This window comes from Taudactylus pleione, unplaced genomic scaffold, assembly GCF_031769625.1.
Source record: "Taudactylus pleione unplaced genomic scaffold, aTauple2 ptg000212l, whole genome shotgun sequence".
Lineage (NCBI taxonomy): Eukaryota > Metazoa > Chordata > Amphibia > Anura > Myobatrachidae > Taudactylus > Taudactylus pleione.
This window is the reverse complement of record NW_028284614.1, coordinates 4,252,460-4,269,997: the sequence shown is the minus strand read 5'-3', so window position 1 is coordinate 4,269,997 and position 17,538 is coordinate 4,252,460. Positions and strand designations below refer to the sequence as shown.

The following is a 17,538-nucleotide window of genomic DNA, read 5'->3' as shown; positions in this document are numbered from 1 at the left end:
AAAGGTCAACCTAGTAATTAACAAGTAATGAAGAGATGGATGATAAAGATGTTAGTGTTGGAGATTGCCTGAGCTAGGATTAAGGTGAGAGAAGCGAGCCAGTTGATGCTGGACTGCTTGTTATTGTTGAATCAGAGATTTCAGATTTTTCCAAGGACTTTACATGAGTTCACTGCAATTAACATAACAGGTAGGAGGTTCCTAGATGGTTAATGTCCCTACCTCCACTTACCGTGGTTTCACAAACGCTACAGATGTCAAGATTTGTGTAAAAATAATTCCACACATAAGAGGTGTATTTGTTGGTCCTATGCCCAGGCATGACAATGGCCTTCTTCTTATCGTGGCCAAGAGCTACTTCCACTGGTGCCTGACTTACACAAGCAACAGCATTCTCATCCTCAACATCCTCATTAGCTCCGGTGTCAGCTCCACAAATATTCCCCTCATCCACTTGCACTACCTCGGTGGCATCCTCAATTTCTATGTCATCAGCTATATTTGTGCTGCTCATCCCCACATTTGCAGAGGGGGGCAGAAATGGTGGAAGGCAGTTTCTCTGTGAATACTACAGTATCAGAAAGGTCAGGCTCATGCATTGCACTCGTGGACACACTTAGGGGTAAGTTTACTAAGAATCGAAATTGATCCGATTTTCATTGAGATTAATCTCACTGGAACTCGCCAAAACTCGGGTGATTTATTCACTTTTCATCTCTCAAATGTACCATCAGGCGATTTTTTCCTAATTGAGTTGGCCGATGGTGAAGCAGAATGAGATATCTCCCCCAAGTAGCATGTTTTTCAGGAGATTACTCACCCAAAATTGCAGAGTTTTCTCTCTGCCTAACTCTCCCGAGCAAACAGACTGCACATATCAGTGAGATATGTGTAAGCTGCTTGTGTCCTGTACCTGTAAAAATGGGTCAAATTAATTTAAAAAAATGACGTAGGGCCCCCCAAAAAAGTCTAACTAGCCCCAGACTTGTCAGCCAGTCCTGGTTCCAGAAATGAGTTCCACAAGTGCCAAAGGGCAGGCATGCTGTCACTTGTAGTTCCACTGTAAAGTACAATAGTTTAGAATTATATACAACATTATAACCCAGTACCCACCGCTCCAGGGGTGCGGGAAAGAGCCCCGGGCTTCAGCTTAAGCCTGGGTCACCAGGAGAGGGGGTACCCCTTCTTGGGGGGGTCTCCAACTCTCCTGAGATCCCTGGCTTGGGCTGACCGGCTTGGGGTGTTAATGCTTTGGCCCTGAAGACCCAGTGATAGGGTTTCCTGGCTGTGGCATTACGCCCCGGTCTATCTGGGTCCGGTGCTGGTTTTAAATATAGGGGGACACCTACGTAATTTTTTTGCCCCTATATCCCCACAGCCTGCTGTTGGTTCCTAAATTATGGTGGAACCCTATTTGTTTTGTTCCCCATAATTTTCTGAACCAGGACTGGCTGGCAAGTCCAGGGCTGGTTAGGCTTCTTGGGGGGGACCCTATGTCATTTTTTTTTAAATTAACCCTATTTAAACTATTTACAGGCAGAAACATACACAAATCCCAATGATTTGTAAAGTGAGTTTGGCAGAGAGTTTGCTCCAATCTCACCCGAGCTTGTCATCCCGATTCTTGGTAAATTTGAGAGATGTATCTTTTAGGTGAAAAGTACTTCTGAGTTGTCCTGATGGTGAGTTGATTCGAGTTTGCGATCTCACCTGAGTTTTACAAGTGAGAAGAGAGAAATCTTTCTCTAACTCATCTAACTTTGCCTTTAGTAAATTTGCGAGATGAAAATCAGTCCTAAGCTCACCTGAGATTGGCATCTCTACCAATCTTGAATCTTAGTAAATTTACCCCACAGACTTTCCTCAGTGATTTGTGACTATTCTGTTTCTGAATACACAGTTTGTTCTACTGCCTTAGTGGTTTTCATTATTTTACACCTCTTCTACACTCTGAGTGATAAGGTCTTGCATTGTCATGAGAAGCAGAGGGAGTTGCTTCACTGACACTTGGAAAACCACCACAAATCATAAATGATTAATGAGGACTTGGATGATAAAGATATTAGTGGTGGGAATTGCCTCAGCTGGAATCTAGGTGAGAGAAGCAAGCTATTTGATGCTAGACTGCTGGTAGGACTTTGCTGCAATTCACATAACAGGGAGGAGGTTCCTAGATGGTTAATGTCCCTACCTCTACTTACTTTGACTTTACAAATGCTACAGATGGCTTGACAAATGTCATGATTTGAGTAAAAATAATTCCACACAGTGAGAGGTGGATTATTGTGGTCTTACTATCTGTCAAACAAAAACAATCTTGGCCTCTCCTAGGATAAGTTTCAATGCCAGTGTGAGTCTCTTTAATTATTATTACTTCTCAAATAACACTGTTGCAATTTATCATTTTTGTTGATTTATCCAAGTTTGTACACAGCTTAAGGTTCTGTTTAATATACTCCTTAACAGATCCTTTTGTGGATCTTTATTTTAGTGTTACAATAAGGAGATGTGTTATGTGCCATATGTAAATATCATATATGGTCTATATTGTTACCATAGAGCCTGATGTTTATAGTACTATTATGTATGTGGGTCTGTTGGGACTTGTTAGGTAGTGATTATAACGTTTCTGCCTCCCGGCAACCTGGACCATTCTACAAAACATGGGGCCTGTCGTCCCATTTTATAGGTGTGCTGATGCCAGGCTCTGCTTTCTTGGACACAGATGTCCTGGCTCCGGCAGAGGCGTTTCGGCAGCCAGTCTAAGCAAGCTTCGGCCTACTCAGATGGCCGATGTATGCGACCATTGCGACAACGATCCGATGCTGCGTCTTCAGATGCAGCACTCAGATCAGAGTTGCATGTGGAGGCATCTTTTTCTTACAGACCCTTCATACTGTATTAGAATGCAGTGATCGCACTGAGCAAAAATATTTGTGGGTCACAGGGACCCCTCACTTTGAAACAATTGGGGTCCTACTCTACTGGTTCTGGGTCCCATCACATATTATGGGGGGTGAGGGCAGGCAGCAGTTGGGACAGTGCCGGGTGCAGGTAGTAGTTGGGGTAGAGGGGGTTAAGGGCATGCAGCAGTTGGGGTAGAGCTGGGGGTAGAATGGAGTAAGGGCAGGCAGTGCTGGGGGTAGGGAGGGGGCAAGTGCAGACAGTATTCGCGACAGTGCTGAGGGGGCAAGGAGGGGATAGTTGCAGGTAGTTCTGGGGGTAGGGAGGGGGCAAGAGTAGATAGCTGGCACAGTACTGGGGGGCAAGGAGGGGGTTAGGGGCTTTCAATTACATTGAACCATACTGGCAGCACTCTGGCACTGCACAAACGTGTTTCAGCAAACACTGGCACTGCACAGTAGGGTCCCATGGGGCAGTGATGACATGATGGTGGAGGGGCACAGGGCAGTGATGACATGATAGTGCAAGGGCACGGGGCAGTGATGATATTGTGTGGTGGAGTGGCACGGGGGCAATGATGACATGATGGGGTGGAGAGGCAGTGATGACATGATGGGGTGGTGGGGTGCTTACAATTCCTGGAAAAAACAATGGGTGAATGTAGGAGCTAGCTATGCCCTTCATGGAGATAACCACACCCCCTATGTAGACCACACCCACACCACTAGTCACACCTCCGCAGCGACACACAATAGGCCCTTCATAAATTTCAGCTCCAGGCCCATGTGGACATTAATCTGGCACTGCACACCTACACTCCCGTTTCTAGTGGCCTGCCCCTGTTACCACCCACAAACGGCTTCTCCTGTCACTCATTCAGCCGAGCTGTCTATGCTGAACGAGCGTACACTTCCTGATCGCTCAGATTAGTTTGGGCGGGCGCGATGCATGCGCACATTGCAAACATCGGCAGCTACGAGCGAACGCTTCCTTGCATCCGGGTCTGAATTGGGCCCCAAGTTCCAAACTGACAGCAGATCCTAACCTGGGACTCGGTTCCACTCGGAACCCCAAAGTTATTCCAAATTGGAACCCCTAATTGCGGGTGTGTTCATAGTTGAGGAATAAAAAACCCACACATCTCTAACATGCAGGGATCAAAGAGGATAAAAAAGCTAAAACCCTGTCACCATAATATAGATATGCAAATAAACTGACTTTGCTTTCTCCAATGAGGGAGTATAGATAATAAGTCATGCTCATTCTGCAAATGTTGATATACAGTCCACGTCAACAGAATGGATATCATCATTTTATACTGAACCCCAGGCAGCACCTGTCCAACCACTTGGGGACTAAGAGGCATATTTATCACAATCCGTATTTTTAATGCAGTTATGATAAAAATATTTTGCTTATATGCGCATTGTGAAAATTAATATTTTCACCGGCATTTGCCAAATTTCTATTGCCGGGAGAAGAGCTCCAATAAGAGCCTGTCCCGGTAAAATGCTGGAAGAAGAGTGATGCCTTATGCTATAACTCTGCTTCCTGGCTCAGGTCTACTGCAGCCAACACGCAGGCCTCATCGGGGCGCAGACAGGCGTTGAGATGGCGTTAGCAGGCAGGACCAAGCTGAATAGCAACCCCCATAAATACCTCTGGGAGCTGTATTTGTGGTGGGAAATGGAGAGACTGCAGCAGATATTGGGGAGGAGCTTCACCACGCCAGTATGATTTGACGGGATGTAGTTAAAATGCCGACAGACTGGATGCCAGCCGCTAAAATACTGACACCGGAACCCCGACCGCCAGCAAAATGTAGACGCAGCTGTCCTGAATGAGATCAGGATACCGGCGTCGGCATCCCAAAGCGCCGGAAAACCCGAACGTGCGCACGCCAGTAAGTAACACAGATTGGGGTTAGGTGTAGGCACCCCCAAGGGAAGATTAGGGTTAGGCATCCCCCGGGGTCAGTTAGGCTACAGGGAAGGGGGGGTTAGGCATAGGCAGGGACAGGTTAGTGTTAGGCACCTCCTCCCCGGTAGAGTTAGGTTTAGGGTGTGGGCAGGGGGGGGGTTAGGATTAGGCACCACCAGGGGGAGATTAGGGTTAGGCACCACGGGAGAGGCTGGGGGTAGGCACCACTAAAGGAGGTTTTGGAGGGGAGAGGGGGAGGGTTAGAGTACTTACCTCCTCTGTCAGGATCTTCAGCGTTCTGACTTCCGGCATCGATATTTGAACCGGTGGCTATTGAGCCGCTGTTATATCATACCCAACCCTATTTGACAATTACATTTATCGCACTGTGCTAGAAGCTCGACGCTCTCCTTCTCCACCTCATACACCTAAATCGTTCTGAGACTTTAATATTTTATATATATGTGTGTGTGTGTGTATATTAGGGGTGTGCACCGGCCACTTTTCGTGTTTTGTGTTTTGGTGTTGGATCTGGATCTTTCTTCGTGTTTTGGATCTGGATTGGTTTTGCCAAAACCACCCTTCCGTGTTTTGGGTTCTGGGTTTTGTGTTTTGGATCTGTATTTTTTTGAAAAAAAGCATAAAAACAGCTAAAATCACAGAATTTGTAGGTTTTTCTGCTCCTATGCTATTATTAACCTCAATAACCTTAATTTCCACTCATTTCCAGTCTATTCTGAACACCTCACACCTCACAATAGTGTTTTTATGTCCAAAAGGTTGCACCGAGGTAGCTGGATGACTATGCTAAGCGACACAAGTGGGCGGCACAAACACGTGACCCATCTAGGCGTGATACTGCAGTGGCAGACAGGATGGCAGTTTGAAAAACTAGGCCCCAAACTGTACATAATGCAACGAAAAAAAAGAGGTGCAAGATGGAATTGTCCTTGGGCCCTCCCACCCACCCTTATGTTGTATAAACAGGACATGCACACTTTAGCAAACCAATCATTTCAGCGCCAGGGTCTGTCACACAATTGTGGCTGAAATGATTGGTTCGTTTGGGCCCCCACAAAACAAGCTGGCAATTAATCTGTCCCTGCACAAACTGGCTCTACGGAGGCAAGATGTCATCCTCATCCTCCTCATCCACCGATTCCTCACCCTCTTCAGTGTGTACATCCTCATCCTCACAAAGTATTAACTCGTCCCCACTTGAATCCACCACCACAGGTCCCTCTGTACGTTCTGGAGGCTGGTCTCCCTGGAAGAGCTGATAATTCATTTTGATGAACATAATCTTCTCCACATTCTGTGGAAGCAACCTCCTACGCCTTTCGCTGACAAGGTTCCCGGCTGCACTAAACACTCTTTCGGAGTACACACTGGAGGGGGGGCAACTCAGGTAAAATAGAGCCAGTTTGTACAGGGGCCTCCAAATTGCCTCTTTTTCCTGCCAGTACAGGTATGGACTGTCTGACATGCCTACTTGGATGCTGTCACCAATGTAATCCTCCACCATTCTGTCAATGGTGACAGTATCATATGCAGTGACAGTAGACATGTCAGAAATTGTTGCCAGGTCCTTCAGTCCGGACCAGATGTCCAAACTTGGTCCTGCCTGCCCTGCATCACCACCAGCGGGTTGCTTAGGATACCTAAGTTTTTTCCTGGCAGCCCCAGTTGCGGGAGAAAATGAAGAAGGAGCTGTTGACGTGTCACGTTCCGCTTCAGCTGACAGTGTGTTCACCAGCAGGTCTTTGCACCTCTGCAGGCTTGTGTCGGCCGGAAAGAGAGACACCACATAGGCTTTAAACCTAGGATCGAGCACTGTGGCCAAAATGTAGTGGTCTGATTTCAACAGATTGACCACCCTGGAATCCTGGCAAAGCGAATTAAGGGCTTCATCCACAAGTCCCACATGCCGAGCGGAATCGCTCCATCTTAGCTCCTCCTTCACTTTCTCCAGCTGCTTCTGCAAAAGCCTGATGAGGGGAATGACCTGACTCAAGCTGGCAGTGTCTGAACTGACTTCACGTGTGGCAAGTTCGAAGGGCTGGAGAACCTTGCACAACACGGAAATCATTCTCTACTGCGCTTGAGTCAGGTGCATACCCCCTCCTTTGCCTATGTCATAGGTGGATGTATAGGCTTGTATGGCCTTTTGCTGCTCCTCCATCCTCTGAAGCATATAGAGGGTTGAGTTCCACCGCGTCACAACCTCTTGCTTCAGGTGATGGCGGGGCAGGTTCAAGAGTGTTTGCTGGTGCTCAAGTCTTCGGCACGCAGTCGCTGAATGGCGAAAGTGGCCAGAAATTTTTCAGGCCACCCAAAGCGTCTCCTGCACGCCCCTGTCGCTTTTCAGAAAATTCTACACCACCAAGTTTATTGTGTGAGCAAAACATGGGACGTGCTGGAATTTGCCCAGATGTAATGCCCGCACAATATTGGTGGCATTGTCAGATATCACAAATCCCCAGGAGAGTCTAAGTGGGGTAAGCCACTGGGCGATGATTTCCCTCAGTTTCTCTAAGAAGTTGTCGGCGGTGTGCCTCTTACTGAAACCGGTGATACACAGCGTAGCCTGCCTTGGAACGAGCTGGCGTTTCTGAGATGCTGCTACTGGTGACGCTGCTGCTGTTGCTGCGTAAGGTGATACATCTACCCAGTGGGCTGTCACAGTCATATAGTCCTTAGTCTGCCCTGTTCCACTTGTCCACATGTCCGTGGTTAAGTGGACATTGGGTACAACGGCATTTTTCAGGACACTGAGGACACTTTTTCTGACGTTTCTGTACAGTCTCGGTATCGCCTGCCTAGTGAAGTGGAATCTAGACGGGATTTGGAACCGGGGACACACTACCTCCATCAATTGTCTAAATCCCACTGCACTAATGGCGGATACCGGACGCACATCTAACACCAACATAGCAGTCAAGGCCTCAGTTATACGTTTTGCTTCAGGATGACTGCTGTCGTACTTCATTCTCCTCGCTAAGGACTGTTGGAGGGTAAATTGTTTAGTAAAAGTAGTGGTGTTCCTACTTCCTCTCTGGGATGATGAACGACTCCCAGCAGCAGCAACAGCAGCAGCGGCAGCAGTAGGCGTAGCAATGCAGGATCCTCCGGAGGAATCCCGGATAGGAGAGTCAGTCATGCCAGTGACATGGCCTGCAGGACTACTTCCGATCCTGACTAAGGAGGAAATTGACGAGGAGGGAGTTGACGGTGTGGTTTGCAGGCGCTTGGATACAACAGGACAACGGGATTTAGGTGTCCCTGGACTGCTTACGGTCTTAGCCAAAGTTTCTGAACTTGACAGTAACTTTTTATGAACCCGCTGCAGGTGCCGTATAAGGGAGGATGTTCCTAGGTGGTTGACGTCCCTACCCCTACTTATTTCACCTTTACATATGGTTCATATGGCAAGACAGTTGTTGTCCGGATTTGGATAGAAATATTGCCAGACCAAAGAGGTGGAATGTTTGGTCTTCTGCCCAGGCATGACCGTGATGGGCTTTTCCATCCCACGGACAACAACTGTCTCCCCCGGAGCCTGATTTAAACAAACCACATCACCATCAGAATCCTCCTCGCCAACTTCCTCCTCAGCGCCAGCTACACCAGTATCCTCATCCTGTTGTACTTCAACAGTGACATCTTCAATTGGCATATCAGCAAGTGGACTGTGGGTGCTCCTTTCAGCACTTGCAGGGGGCGTGCAAATGGTGGAAAGAGCCACCTCTTCCCGTGCAGTGCTGGGAAGGTCAGGCATCGCAACCACCACCACACTTGGACTCTCCTTGGGGATTTGTGATATCTTCTTAGAAAGCACAGTTCTTCGCTGTGCTTTTGCCAGCTTAACTCTTTTGATTTTTTTAGTGGGAGGAGGGCTTCCATCGTCATGTGAAGCTGAACCACTAGTCATGAACATACTAGGGATCAACCTTAGCCGTTCCTTGCCACTCCGTGTCGTAAATGGCATATTGGCAAGTTTACGTTTACTTCAGCTGATTTAAATGTTTTTTTCAAGGTCATTTTCCTGAACTTTGTCATTTGGGATTGTATGTGCCCTCTATTATGACATTGGGCATCGGCCTTGGCAGACGACGTTGATGGCATGTTATCGTCTATGTCATGACTAGTGGCAGCAGCTTCAGCACTAGGAGGAAGTGGTTCTTGATCTTTCTCTATTTTATTTTTATCGGAGAAAGTTTGGTCCTCCATTTATGTTATATCGATTTGATATATACGTGCGGCTAAACACAGAAAATATTTTTTTATTTTTGCTGGGGAGTAGTGCACTTTGTGGGTTACACCAGCCTTTAAGAAATGAGCCAGCTGGCTCTTTACTTATGGGACACAGGCGCACGCTTGGCGCTGCTCCTTTGTTGATGCACGTGCGGCTACTGCGCACACAATTCACAAACACAGAAAATAATTTTTTTTTGGTTTGGACTGGAGTGTACTTTGGGGGTTACAGCACCCTTTAACGGTCAAGCCAGCCGGCCCTTTACTTATGACACAGGCGCACGCTTGGCACTACTTTGTTGATGCACGTGCGGCTACTGCGCACACAATTCACAAACACAGAAAATATTTTTTTTTTTGGTTTGGACTGGAGTGTACTTTGGGGGTTACAGCACCCTTTAACGGTCAAGCCAGTCGGCCCTTTACTTATGACACAGGCGCACGCTTGGCACTACTTTGTTGATGCACGTGCGGCTACTGCGCACACAATTCACAAACACAGAAAATTATTTTTTTTTTGGTTTGGACTGGAGTGTACTTTGGGGGTTACAGCACCCTTTAACGGTCAAGCCAGCCGGCCCTTTACTTATGACACAGGCGCACGCTTGGCACTACTTTGTTGATGCACGTGCGGCTACTGCGCACACAATTCACAAACACAGAAAATAATTTTTTTTTTGGTTTGGACTGGAGTGTACTTTGGGGGTTACAGCACCCTTTAACGGTCAAGCCAGCCGGCCCTTTACTTATGACACAGGCGCACGCTTGGCACTACTTTGTTGATGCACGTGCGGCTACTGCGCACACAATTCACAAACACAGAAAATAATTTTTTTTTTGGTTTGGACTGGAGTGTACTTTGGGGGTTACAGTACCCTTTAACGGTCAAGCCAGCCGGCCCTTTACTTATGACACAGGCGCACACTTGGCACTACTTTGTTGATGCACGTGCGGCTACTGCGCACACAATTCACAAACACAGAAAATTATTTTTTTTTTGGTTTGGACTGGAGTGTACTTTGGGGGTTACAGCACCCTTTAACGGTCAAGCCAGCCGGCCCTTTACTTATGACACAGGCGCACGCTTGGCACTACTTTGTTGATGCACGTGCGGCTACTGCGCACACAATTCACAAACACAGAAAATAATTTTTTTTTTGGTTTGGACTGGAGTGTACTTTGGGGGTTACAGCACCCTTTAACGGTCAAGCCAGCCGGCCCTTTACTTATGACACAGGCGCACGCTTGGCACTACTTTGTTGATGCACGTGCGGCTACTGCGCACACAATTCACAAACACAGAAAATAATTTTTTTTTTGGTTTGGACTGGAGTGTACTTTGGGGGTTACAGTACCCTTTAACGGTCAAGCCAGCCGGCCCTTTACTTATGACACAGGCGCACACTTGGCACTACTTTGTTGATGCACGTGCGGCTACTGCGCACACAATTCACAAACACAGAAAATAATTTTTTTTTTGGTTTGGACTGGAGTGTACTTTGGGGGTTACAGCACCCTTTAACGGTCAAGCCAGCCGGCCCTTTACTTATGACACAGGCGCACGCTTGGCACTACTTTGTTGATGCACGTGCGGCTACTGCGCACACAATTCACAAACACTGAAAATAATTTTTTTTTTGGTTTGGACTGGAGTGTACTTTGGGGGTTACAGCACCCTTTAATGGTCAAGCCAGCCGGCCCTTTACTTATGGCACAGGCGCACGCTTGGCACTACTTTGTTGATGCACGTGCGGCTACTGCGCACACAATTCACAAACACAGAAAATATATTATTTTTTTAGCACTTGGGGGGAGCACCCCTGATGGACAGAGCACCCCCTGGACAACACTACAGCACCCCTTTAGGACTGGGACACTGCACAGGACTTTGGAGTGGACACAGCCCCTATGGAGAACTGACTGCACAACACAGTCCAGCCAGCCCCTATGGACTTTAAAGTAGTGGACACAGCCCCTATTAATAACAGCAGCACAGCACAACACAGCCAGCCCCTATGGACTTTGAAGTAGTGGACAACAGCAGCACTACACTACACTACACTACACAGCCCAGCCAGCCCTAACTCCCACCCTCCCTCTTCACTGTCCACAGCCGAGTAAGAAAATGGCGCCGACGCGGGTACCTTATATAGGATCCAAAACCCGCGAGACTCGGAAGGCGGGATGATGACGTTTTGCCTCGATTTCAGATCCGAGTCAGGCGGGAAAAGTCGAGCCTGAATCGGATCGGACTCGGATCGGGGGGGCTCGGGGGGGGTTCGGGTTTCAGAAATCCGAACCCGCTCACCCCTAGTGTATATATATATATATATATATATATATATGCTGCCACAGTGCACAGTTCTGTTCCACTTCCAGCACATTTATATTGTCCTTTGTGTTGGAATTATGCTTTACTTAACACTTTTTTTTTCTTTAATCTAAATGCAGCGGGATCAGCGGACAACAAGCCTTCGTTGTAAAGTTCTCGGTAGAGCAGTGCCAGAAGCTTGATGACAACGTTTTAAATACGGCTCTGCCAAGAGCAGCAGATGTTAAAGACGCCTATAACAAAGGGCAGGTTTTTGAAGGAACAAACATGGTGTTTGCTTCATTCAAAGAAGCCTCAACAGCATCATCATCGCGTGATAAATCACCACCAGCAAAGAGACCCAGTACAGGCGAGAAGAGAGATCATGCATCAAAGGCGTCGTCATCGCGTGATAAATCACCACCAGCAAAGAGACCCCGACCAGACGAGGAGATGAGAGATCATGCTGAGTATCGTCTCCTATCCCTGGATAACAATGATATGTCCCCAGTGAAAAATCTGCTGAACAAACAGCCAGCGCCAGGATGTGTGATATTCTACTCTTACCTTTCCCCGTGTACAAAGCGGTGTATGAGCCCTACTAGTGACTATAGCATCATCGAATATCTCTCTGTGTTTAATAATCATGACAGTTATTTTGTCTATCAGACTCCCTATATTGAGAAAGGAGAAAAACCTCAGCAATCGTTGAGCACACTTGATGATGTACTTCCTGTGTATCGCTGTCGTAGAACTGGCTGTATCCAATGCTTTACACCCGCACCAAATAAAGAGTGCTTCAAGGCATAATATGGTATGCACTAAGACATATAATCAGTGCAACAAATAAAATGTGAAAGTGATAATTGATATTCGATGATGATAATTATAGAGAAATAAAAAAATAGCCCAAACTGTTCTGCACCTCTGGAGTTGATTGCTGCAGTCGTACCGGTGTATCGCCAGGTCTGCCATCAGAAATTGTGGAGTCCGGGACTAACAAACTAAGCAGCCCCCCTCCATTATTCCTACACAAAAATGTTTTGGGTCAAATCTCTCTAGCCCTCCGGGTCGCCCTAACCCCAGCCAGTCCCCTTCTGTCTCTCCAGCCACGTCTCAACTCTCTAACCCTAGCCAGCCCCCACATCCACAACACCAGCCAGTCCCCTTCTGTCTCTCCAGCCAAGTCTCAACTCTCTAACCCTGGCCAGCCCCCACATCCACAATCCCAGCCAGTCCCCTTCTGTCTCTCCAGCCAAGTCTCAACTCTCTAACCCTAGCCAGCCCCCACATCCACAATCCCAGCCAGTCCCCTTCTGTCTCTCCAGCCACGTCTCAACTCTCTAACCCTAGCCAGCCCCCACATCCACATGACATGCAAGTCACTTACCTGTTGTTACCTCCTTTTTCTGTTCTGACTGCTCCATGCTCACAATCAGCGGCTCCTCTCTCTATCAGCGGCGTGGCGTGACATAATGATGTCACGTGCGCCTGCTCACAAAACTGTTACTGCTCCATAATGTGGAGTCTACAGTATGTGCAGAATACTGCTGATGGCATCTGTGGGAGTCACTAGTGTCCTGTATAGGTGTCTAAACTCATCACAAGCACCACAGCATATAGGAATGTGTTTGTGAGTGGGGTGGGGAGTTTTGGCACATATGTGAAAAGTGGGGCTTCACTGTGCATGTGCTGCCTTTGCCTAACCCCAGAAGACTAGAGCAAAGAAGACCTCCAGAGCAGAGGGACCAGCATAGTCAATCCCACCTCACCACTGGGCCCGCCCCCCCCACCATTCTGTACCTGTCAGTTATGATCACCACCCTCCCTTATAGTCAGTGGGTGGGGGATAGGAGGCGGAGCAGGAGCACGGTAGGAGGTGGCGCGGGAGGGCGGTAGGAGTTGGCACTTGTAATCACCATCCTCCCTCTCCTTCATAGTCTGAGTGGGAGGGTGATAGGAGGCGGGGCAGGAGCATGGTAGGAGGTGGAGCGGGCGGATGAGTTCTAGGAGAGGGCCCCCAGTCTATCACTTTTTTGGGCAGGGTAGTAGTGGGCGGCGGTAGCAGCCTGCCTCCCCTGTCACTTATTATTCAAAGGGGTAGCAGCGGGCACCGGGCAGTAGGAGCGGGCGTGCCCCCCTCTCAGTCCGAATGTCCAGTCCCGGCAGTCAACCCCTGATGCCGACCCTGAGGGCAGCAGTATGCAATTCATTGATACAAAGAAGAGCTATCCAAGGAAGATACAGGTAGAAGGCCTTTTTAAAGGGCCTACTAAAAGGCGAAAGACCTTTACTCCCCATCTCTGAATAAGATGAAAACTTTCCCATTCACAGTGATGCTTCATTTATTTAAATATTTTTTTTCTAGTAATAATGCTTGCAAATAAATAAAAAAAAAGTATTTTATTTACTTTTTTTGCTAACAAGTGGAACTGGAAGTCCAAAACCAGGACATCCATCTTCACTGCATTTGTGTGACCCATCAAAGTCCATCAACGCCTAGTGTTCACTCTAGGACCATCACTCTAGGACCAGCACCGGACCTAGAAAGGGGCACTTCTGTGTGCACCCCAAAATGGGGTTTGGCCACGAGAAAAGGGGCCGTGTCTTTTAGACATTCCCCCTTTTCATCCCTCTTGGGGGCATGCCCCGCACTTACGGACATGCCGGGCTGCCCCTAAGTTCTCCTGTCTTTGTGAATGCATCTACTGTATTCACCGGTGGTTATGACATCACAGTTTTAGCAGGGCGTCGCCAAAAGGGCAGGGCGCATTTTGCCCTTTTGAAATCTGAATATACAAAGGTGCAGACAGCACTAGTAGAAAAGACAATTTATTACAATGAAAATAAAAATAATAATAGACATAGAAATAAACAGAATATAAGAATTAAAATAACACCAAATAAATGTCAATATATTCAATTAAAAAAGAAACATAACATTAATAAATACAGGCCGATAAAACCTCCATTCAATATAGGGATGTGCAGGCTCGGATAGGTTCGAGTTTGCACGTGGAGTTCGGATTTTTCCCTCCAAAAAAACGGAACTCAGAACGAGGCAAAACGTCATCTTACATGGACGAACATCATCATTCCTGGACAAAAGACCAGGAATGATGATGTTCGTCCATGTAAGATGACGTTTTGCCTCGTTCTGAGTTCCGTTTTTTTGGAGGGAAAAATCCGAACTCCACGTGCAAACTCGAACCTATCCGAGCCTGCACATCCCTAATTCAATATATATCCAACCTTGAGGGATTGTTAGAGGATAATAATTGACATATATCTCTTATAAAACCTCCCCTTGGGAGAAAAAAATCAGTTTACAGCTGCAGTCTCAAAAGTGGCAAAATGCTGTTATATAGTTGATATGTCAATCAGCTTGAAATTAGTAATAAGCCAAGCAAATGTTCATGCATGAAGCAAAAAGCGGTGGTTAGTATGCTGAGATAGTAAGCAGGCTTTTGCGGAGAGTGTTAGTAGTAGCAATAGTCCAAAATCGCATACATGCATATAAATGGAAGTGCTTATTCGTTCTCCATACTCATTCAGAAGTCTCTATTCAGCTTAATGCAGTCTTTGTGCAATGAAACTCATGGATTCCCACTTCAGTACTTTAAAAAAAATCTTTGTACTTCCAATTCTCCCGGGAGATAAAAGAATGGTGTATACCAGCTGGTTTTAAAAAAAGGGGGCACAGTCCTTTTTGCGTTTCTCCGCCTGTATGTGCAATCAGCGGCTTCCTCAGAAGTGTGTCATGATGAAAATGCACTTGTCTGCTTTGCATGGCAGCAAGGTTTGTCCAGGTGCAAAGTTGCACCAGTTAGCAAGGTTTTATTAAACTCCCCATCGCCTGATGAGTGTTCTCTCCTAACAGTGCAGGGTAAATCACCAACCATAGTCATAATGATATAATGACACAGAGACTTGTATAAGGGGAAAGGAAGGTCAGCTTTATTTCATTTTAAACTAATTAAACTATTTAATGTATAACTGAACTAACTAATAGAATAAGAAAGAAAGACAGACAAAGTATGGTGGCGCAGAAAGAACGGCCCCACAATGCAAGATCACCAACTGCATACTCACACCGATCTTCTAAATGGAAGGCGAGCAGCCAGCCCATTACCACGCCCAAGGTATCCGCCTCCCACCCCAATGATACAACGTAAGGCCCACCTGGCTAGGTGGTTGCCGCTGACCCCAGTAGGGTAAAATCAGCCTAAGCCATGTATTGGAAGGGAGAGCACCTCAAGCTCCAAAGACAGATGGCGACTGCTACCGTTCTTTCCCGCCACAAGAAAAGCTGACACCAAACAACTCAATGAATAAGGGAGGGAGGGCGGGAAACAGCCGACCAGAGAAATTTCTTTAAAATGTCTGCCAAGCAGCAACTCTGAAATAGCACTGACCCACCCTCTGCCAATCCTATAGGCTAACCAAACCTAACCCCATCCCCTGCCCAATCCTATAGGCTAACCAAACCTAACCGCACCCCACAACAATACCTCACTAAAGAACTAGCCCCTTCTTGTCTAGAGGCCGACACCCACAGGCTCGGGTGTTTACTTTAACTCCTTGCATATGAAATGCACTCCGTCCTAATTATTTAACCAGTGTGTTTAAGGGCAAAATTTAAAGAGCAATGCTTTAATTAGAGATGTGCGGTTCAGTTTTTCTAAAATAAGAACACACACAAACTTAGGGGTTCAGAGTCGAATCGAGTCCCAGTTTGCAATCACTTTGGGGTTCTGAATCTAACAGAGTCCTGGCTCGGTTCTGCGGTCAGTTCGGAACTCGGATTTAAAGACCCAACTCGAGTTTTGGATTGCATGAAAACAGTTCCAAATTACCTGATTTTATCTCTTTTTATCGATTTTTAAATGATTTTTTTTTTTAACCAAACCAAAACATGATGATGAATTAGAACCGCACATCCGCGGTCCACGCACATCTCTACTTTTACAAAACACAGGGTATTTTGCTACTAAAAGCATTGACCTTTTAAATAGCATAAAATATGGGGTTATATGTACTGTAACAAAACAAAACAAATCCCCTCTAGGGTAAAAGAAGTATGGGACATTATCAATGCAATGTTTAATGTGTCTAATTCAACAGCTGTGTGGTCAGAAGGTTTATCGCATGATCCTCTAAACCTCTCCCTGTAGCTCCTTTCTCTATTTTCTTCTAAAATGGGCTAGAAAGGCGCCACTATAATTATATATATCATTGTGTTCACCTTGATTTTTCAAACCAAAAACTGATAAAAAATTATTTTCTTTTATCCTTAGGTACAGTCCAAACAAGATGAATGACCTTTGCATGAGCACAAGCCAGAATCTAATACAATTGTATCACAATATTCACTCATATCTACTGTATGTATCAAAATCTGACTGATTCAGCAAGGATCGCTATTCTGCTAATACTCATGCAACGCAGTTGCTATTATCAGTGGTGCTGTATAAATGTTTGCATTTGCAATGCGATCGCAGCCTGACATAAGGACGCCCACTTACCCTTACTCACATCCGTATACTTTGGCAACATAGCAAAATAATCAGTAACATCGAGTAACATCGGACCCATACGCACAGGTAAAGCAGGTCAGACCTCACTCAGGAACTGCTAACTTCAGCGCACGCTATGAGGCCTCAGGCTGCGTATGGTATTGCAGTGGATAATTTATTCTCGCCCCTGCAACACCGTCCCAACTCACTGGCATGCCTGCGTTCGCCCGACCACCACCTTGCCACCACCAAACGGCACTTCATGTCAATCACTCTGCGATGGGTCTGCGTTGCCTCTGCAATCGCACTTCAGATCGCAGCGGCTGGTTCACGCATGCTCAATGCAATGGGTTCGCATACGCAGTGCGATACAATCAGTCGATTGCGTGTATACAGTATTAGCAACTGTTATCCTTAATTGAATCAGGCCCTTAGTCTAGTACGATGTTTTTTTGGGGTCGAAATGTGCAGTATATTAATTTGCATTAAATCTTTCAAACATCAACACTGTGTATATAATTTTTGCGTCTGCTACTATTATATTTGTATATGTACATGTCTCACAGCATAATGGACAATAGAAGGGCGTAGTAGTGTAGTTTGCACAATGAGCAGCAGACATAGGGGGTCTAT

At 46.5% G+C, this 17,538-nt stretch overlaps 1 protein-coding gene across 3 annotated transcripts in view; it reads left to right on the top strand.

Moving 5' to 3' along the window:
* The window catches only part of LOC148517699 (uncharacterized), a 93,483-nt gene extending 76,221 nt beyond the window's left edge, over positions 1 to 17,262 (top strand). For all 3 annotated transcript variants that reach the window (XM_088478359.1, XM_088478360.1, XM_088478361.1), the window contains 2 exons: positions 11,530 to 12,203; positions 16,687 to 17,262. In XM_088478359.1, the coding sequence (XP_088334485.1) occupies positions 11,530 to 12,199 (670 nt within the window). In that variant the 3' untranslated portion in view covers positions 12,200 to 12,203; positions 16,687 to 17,262. The remainder of the gene's footprint in view (positions 1 to 11,529; positions 12,204 to 16,686) is intronic.
* The last annotated feature ends 276 nt before the right edge of the window (positions 17,263 to 17,538 follow it).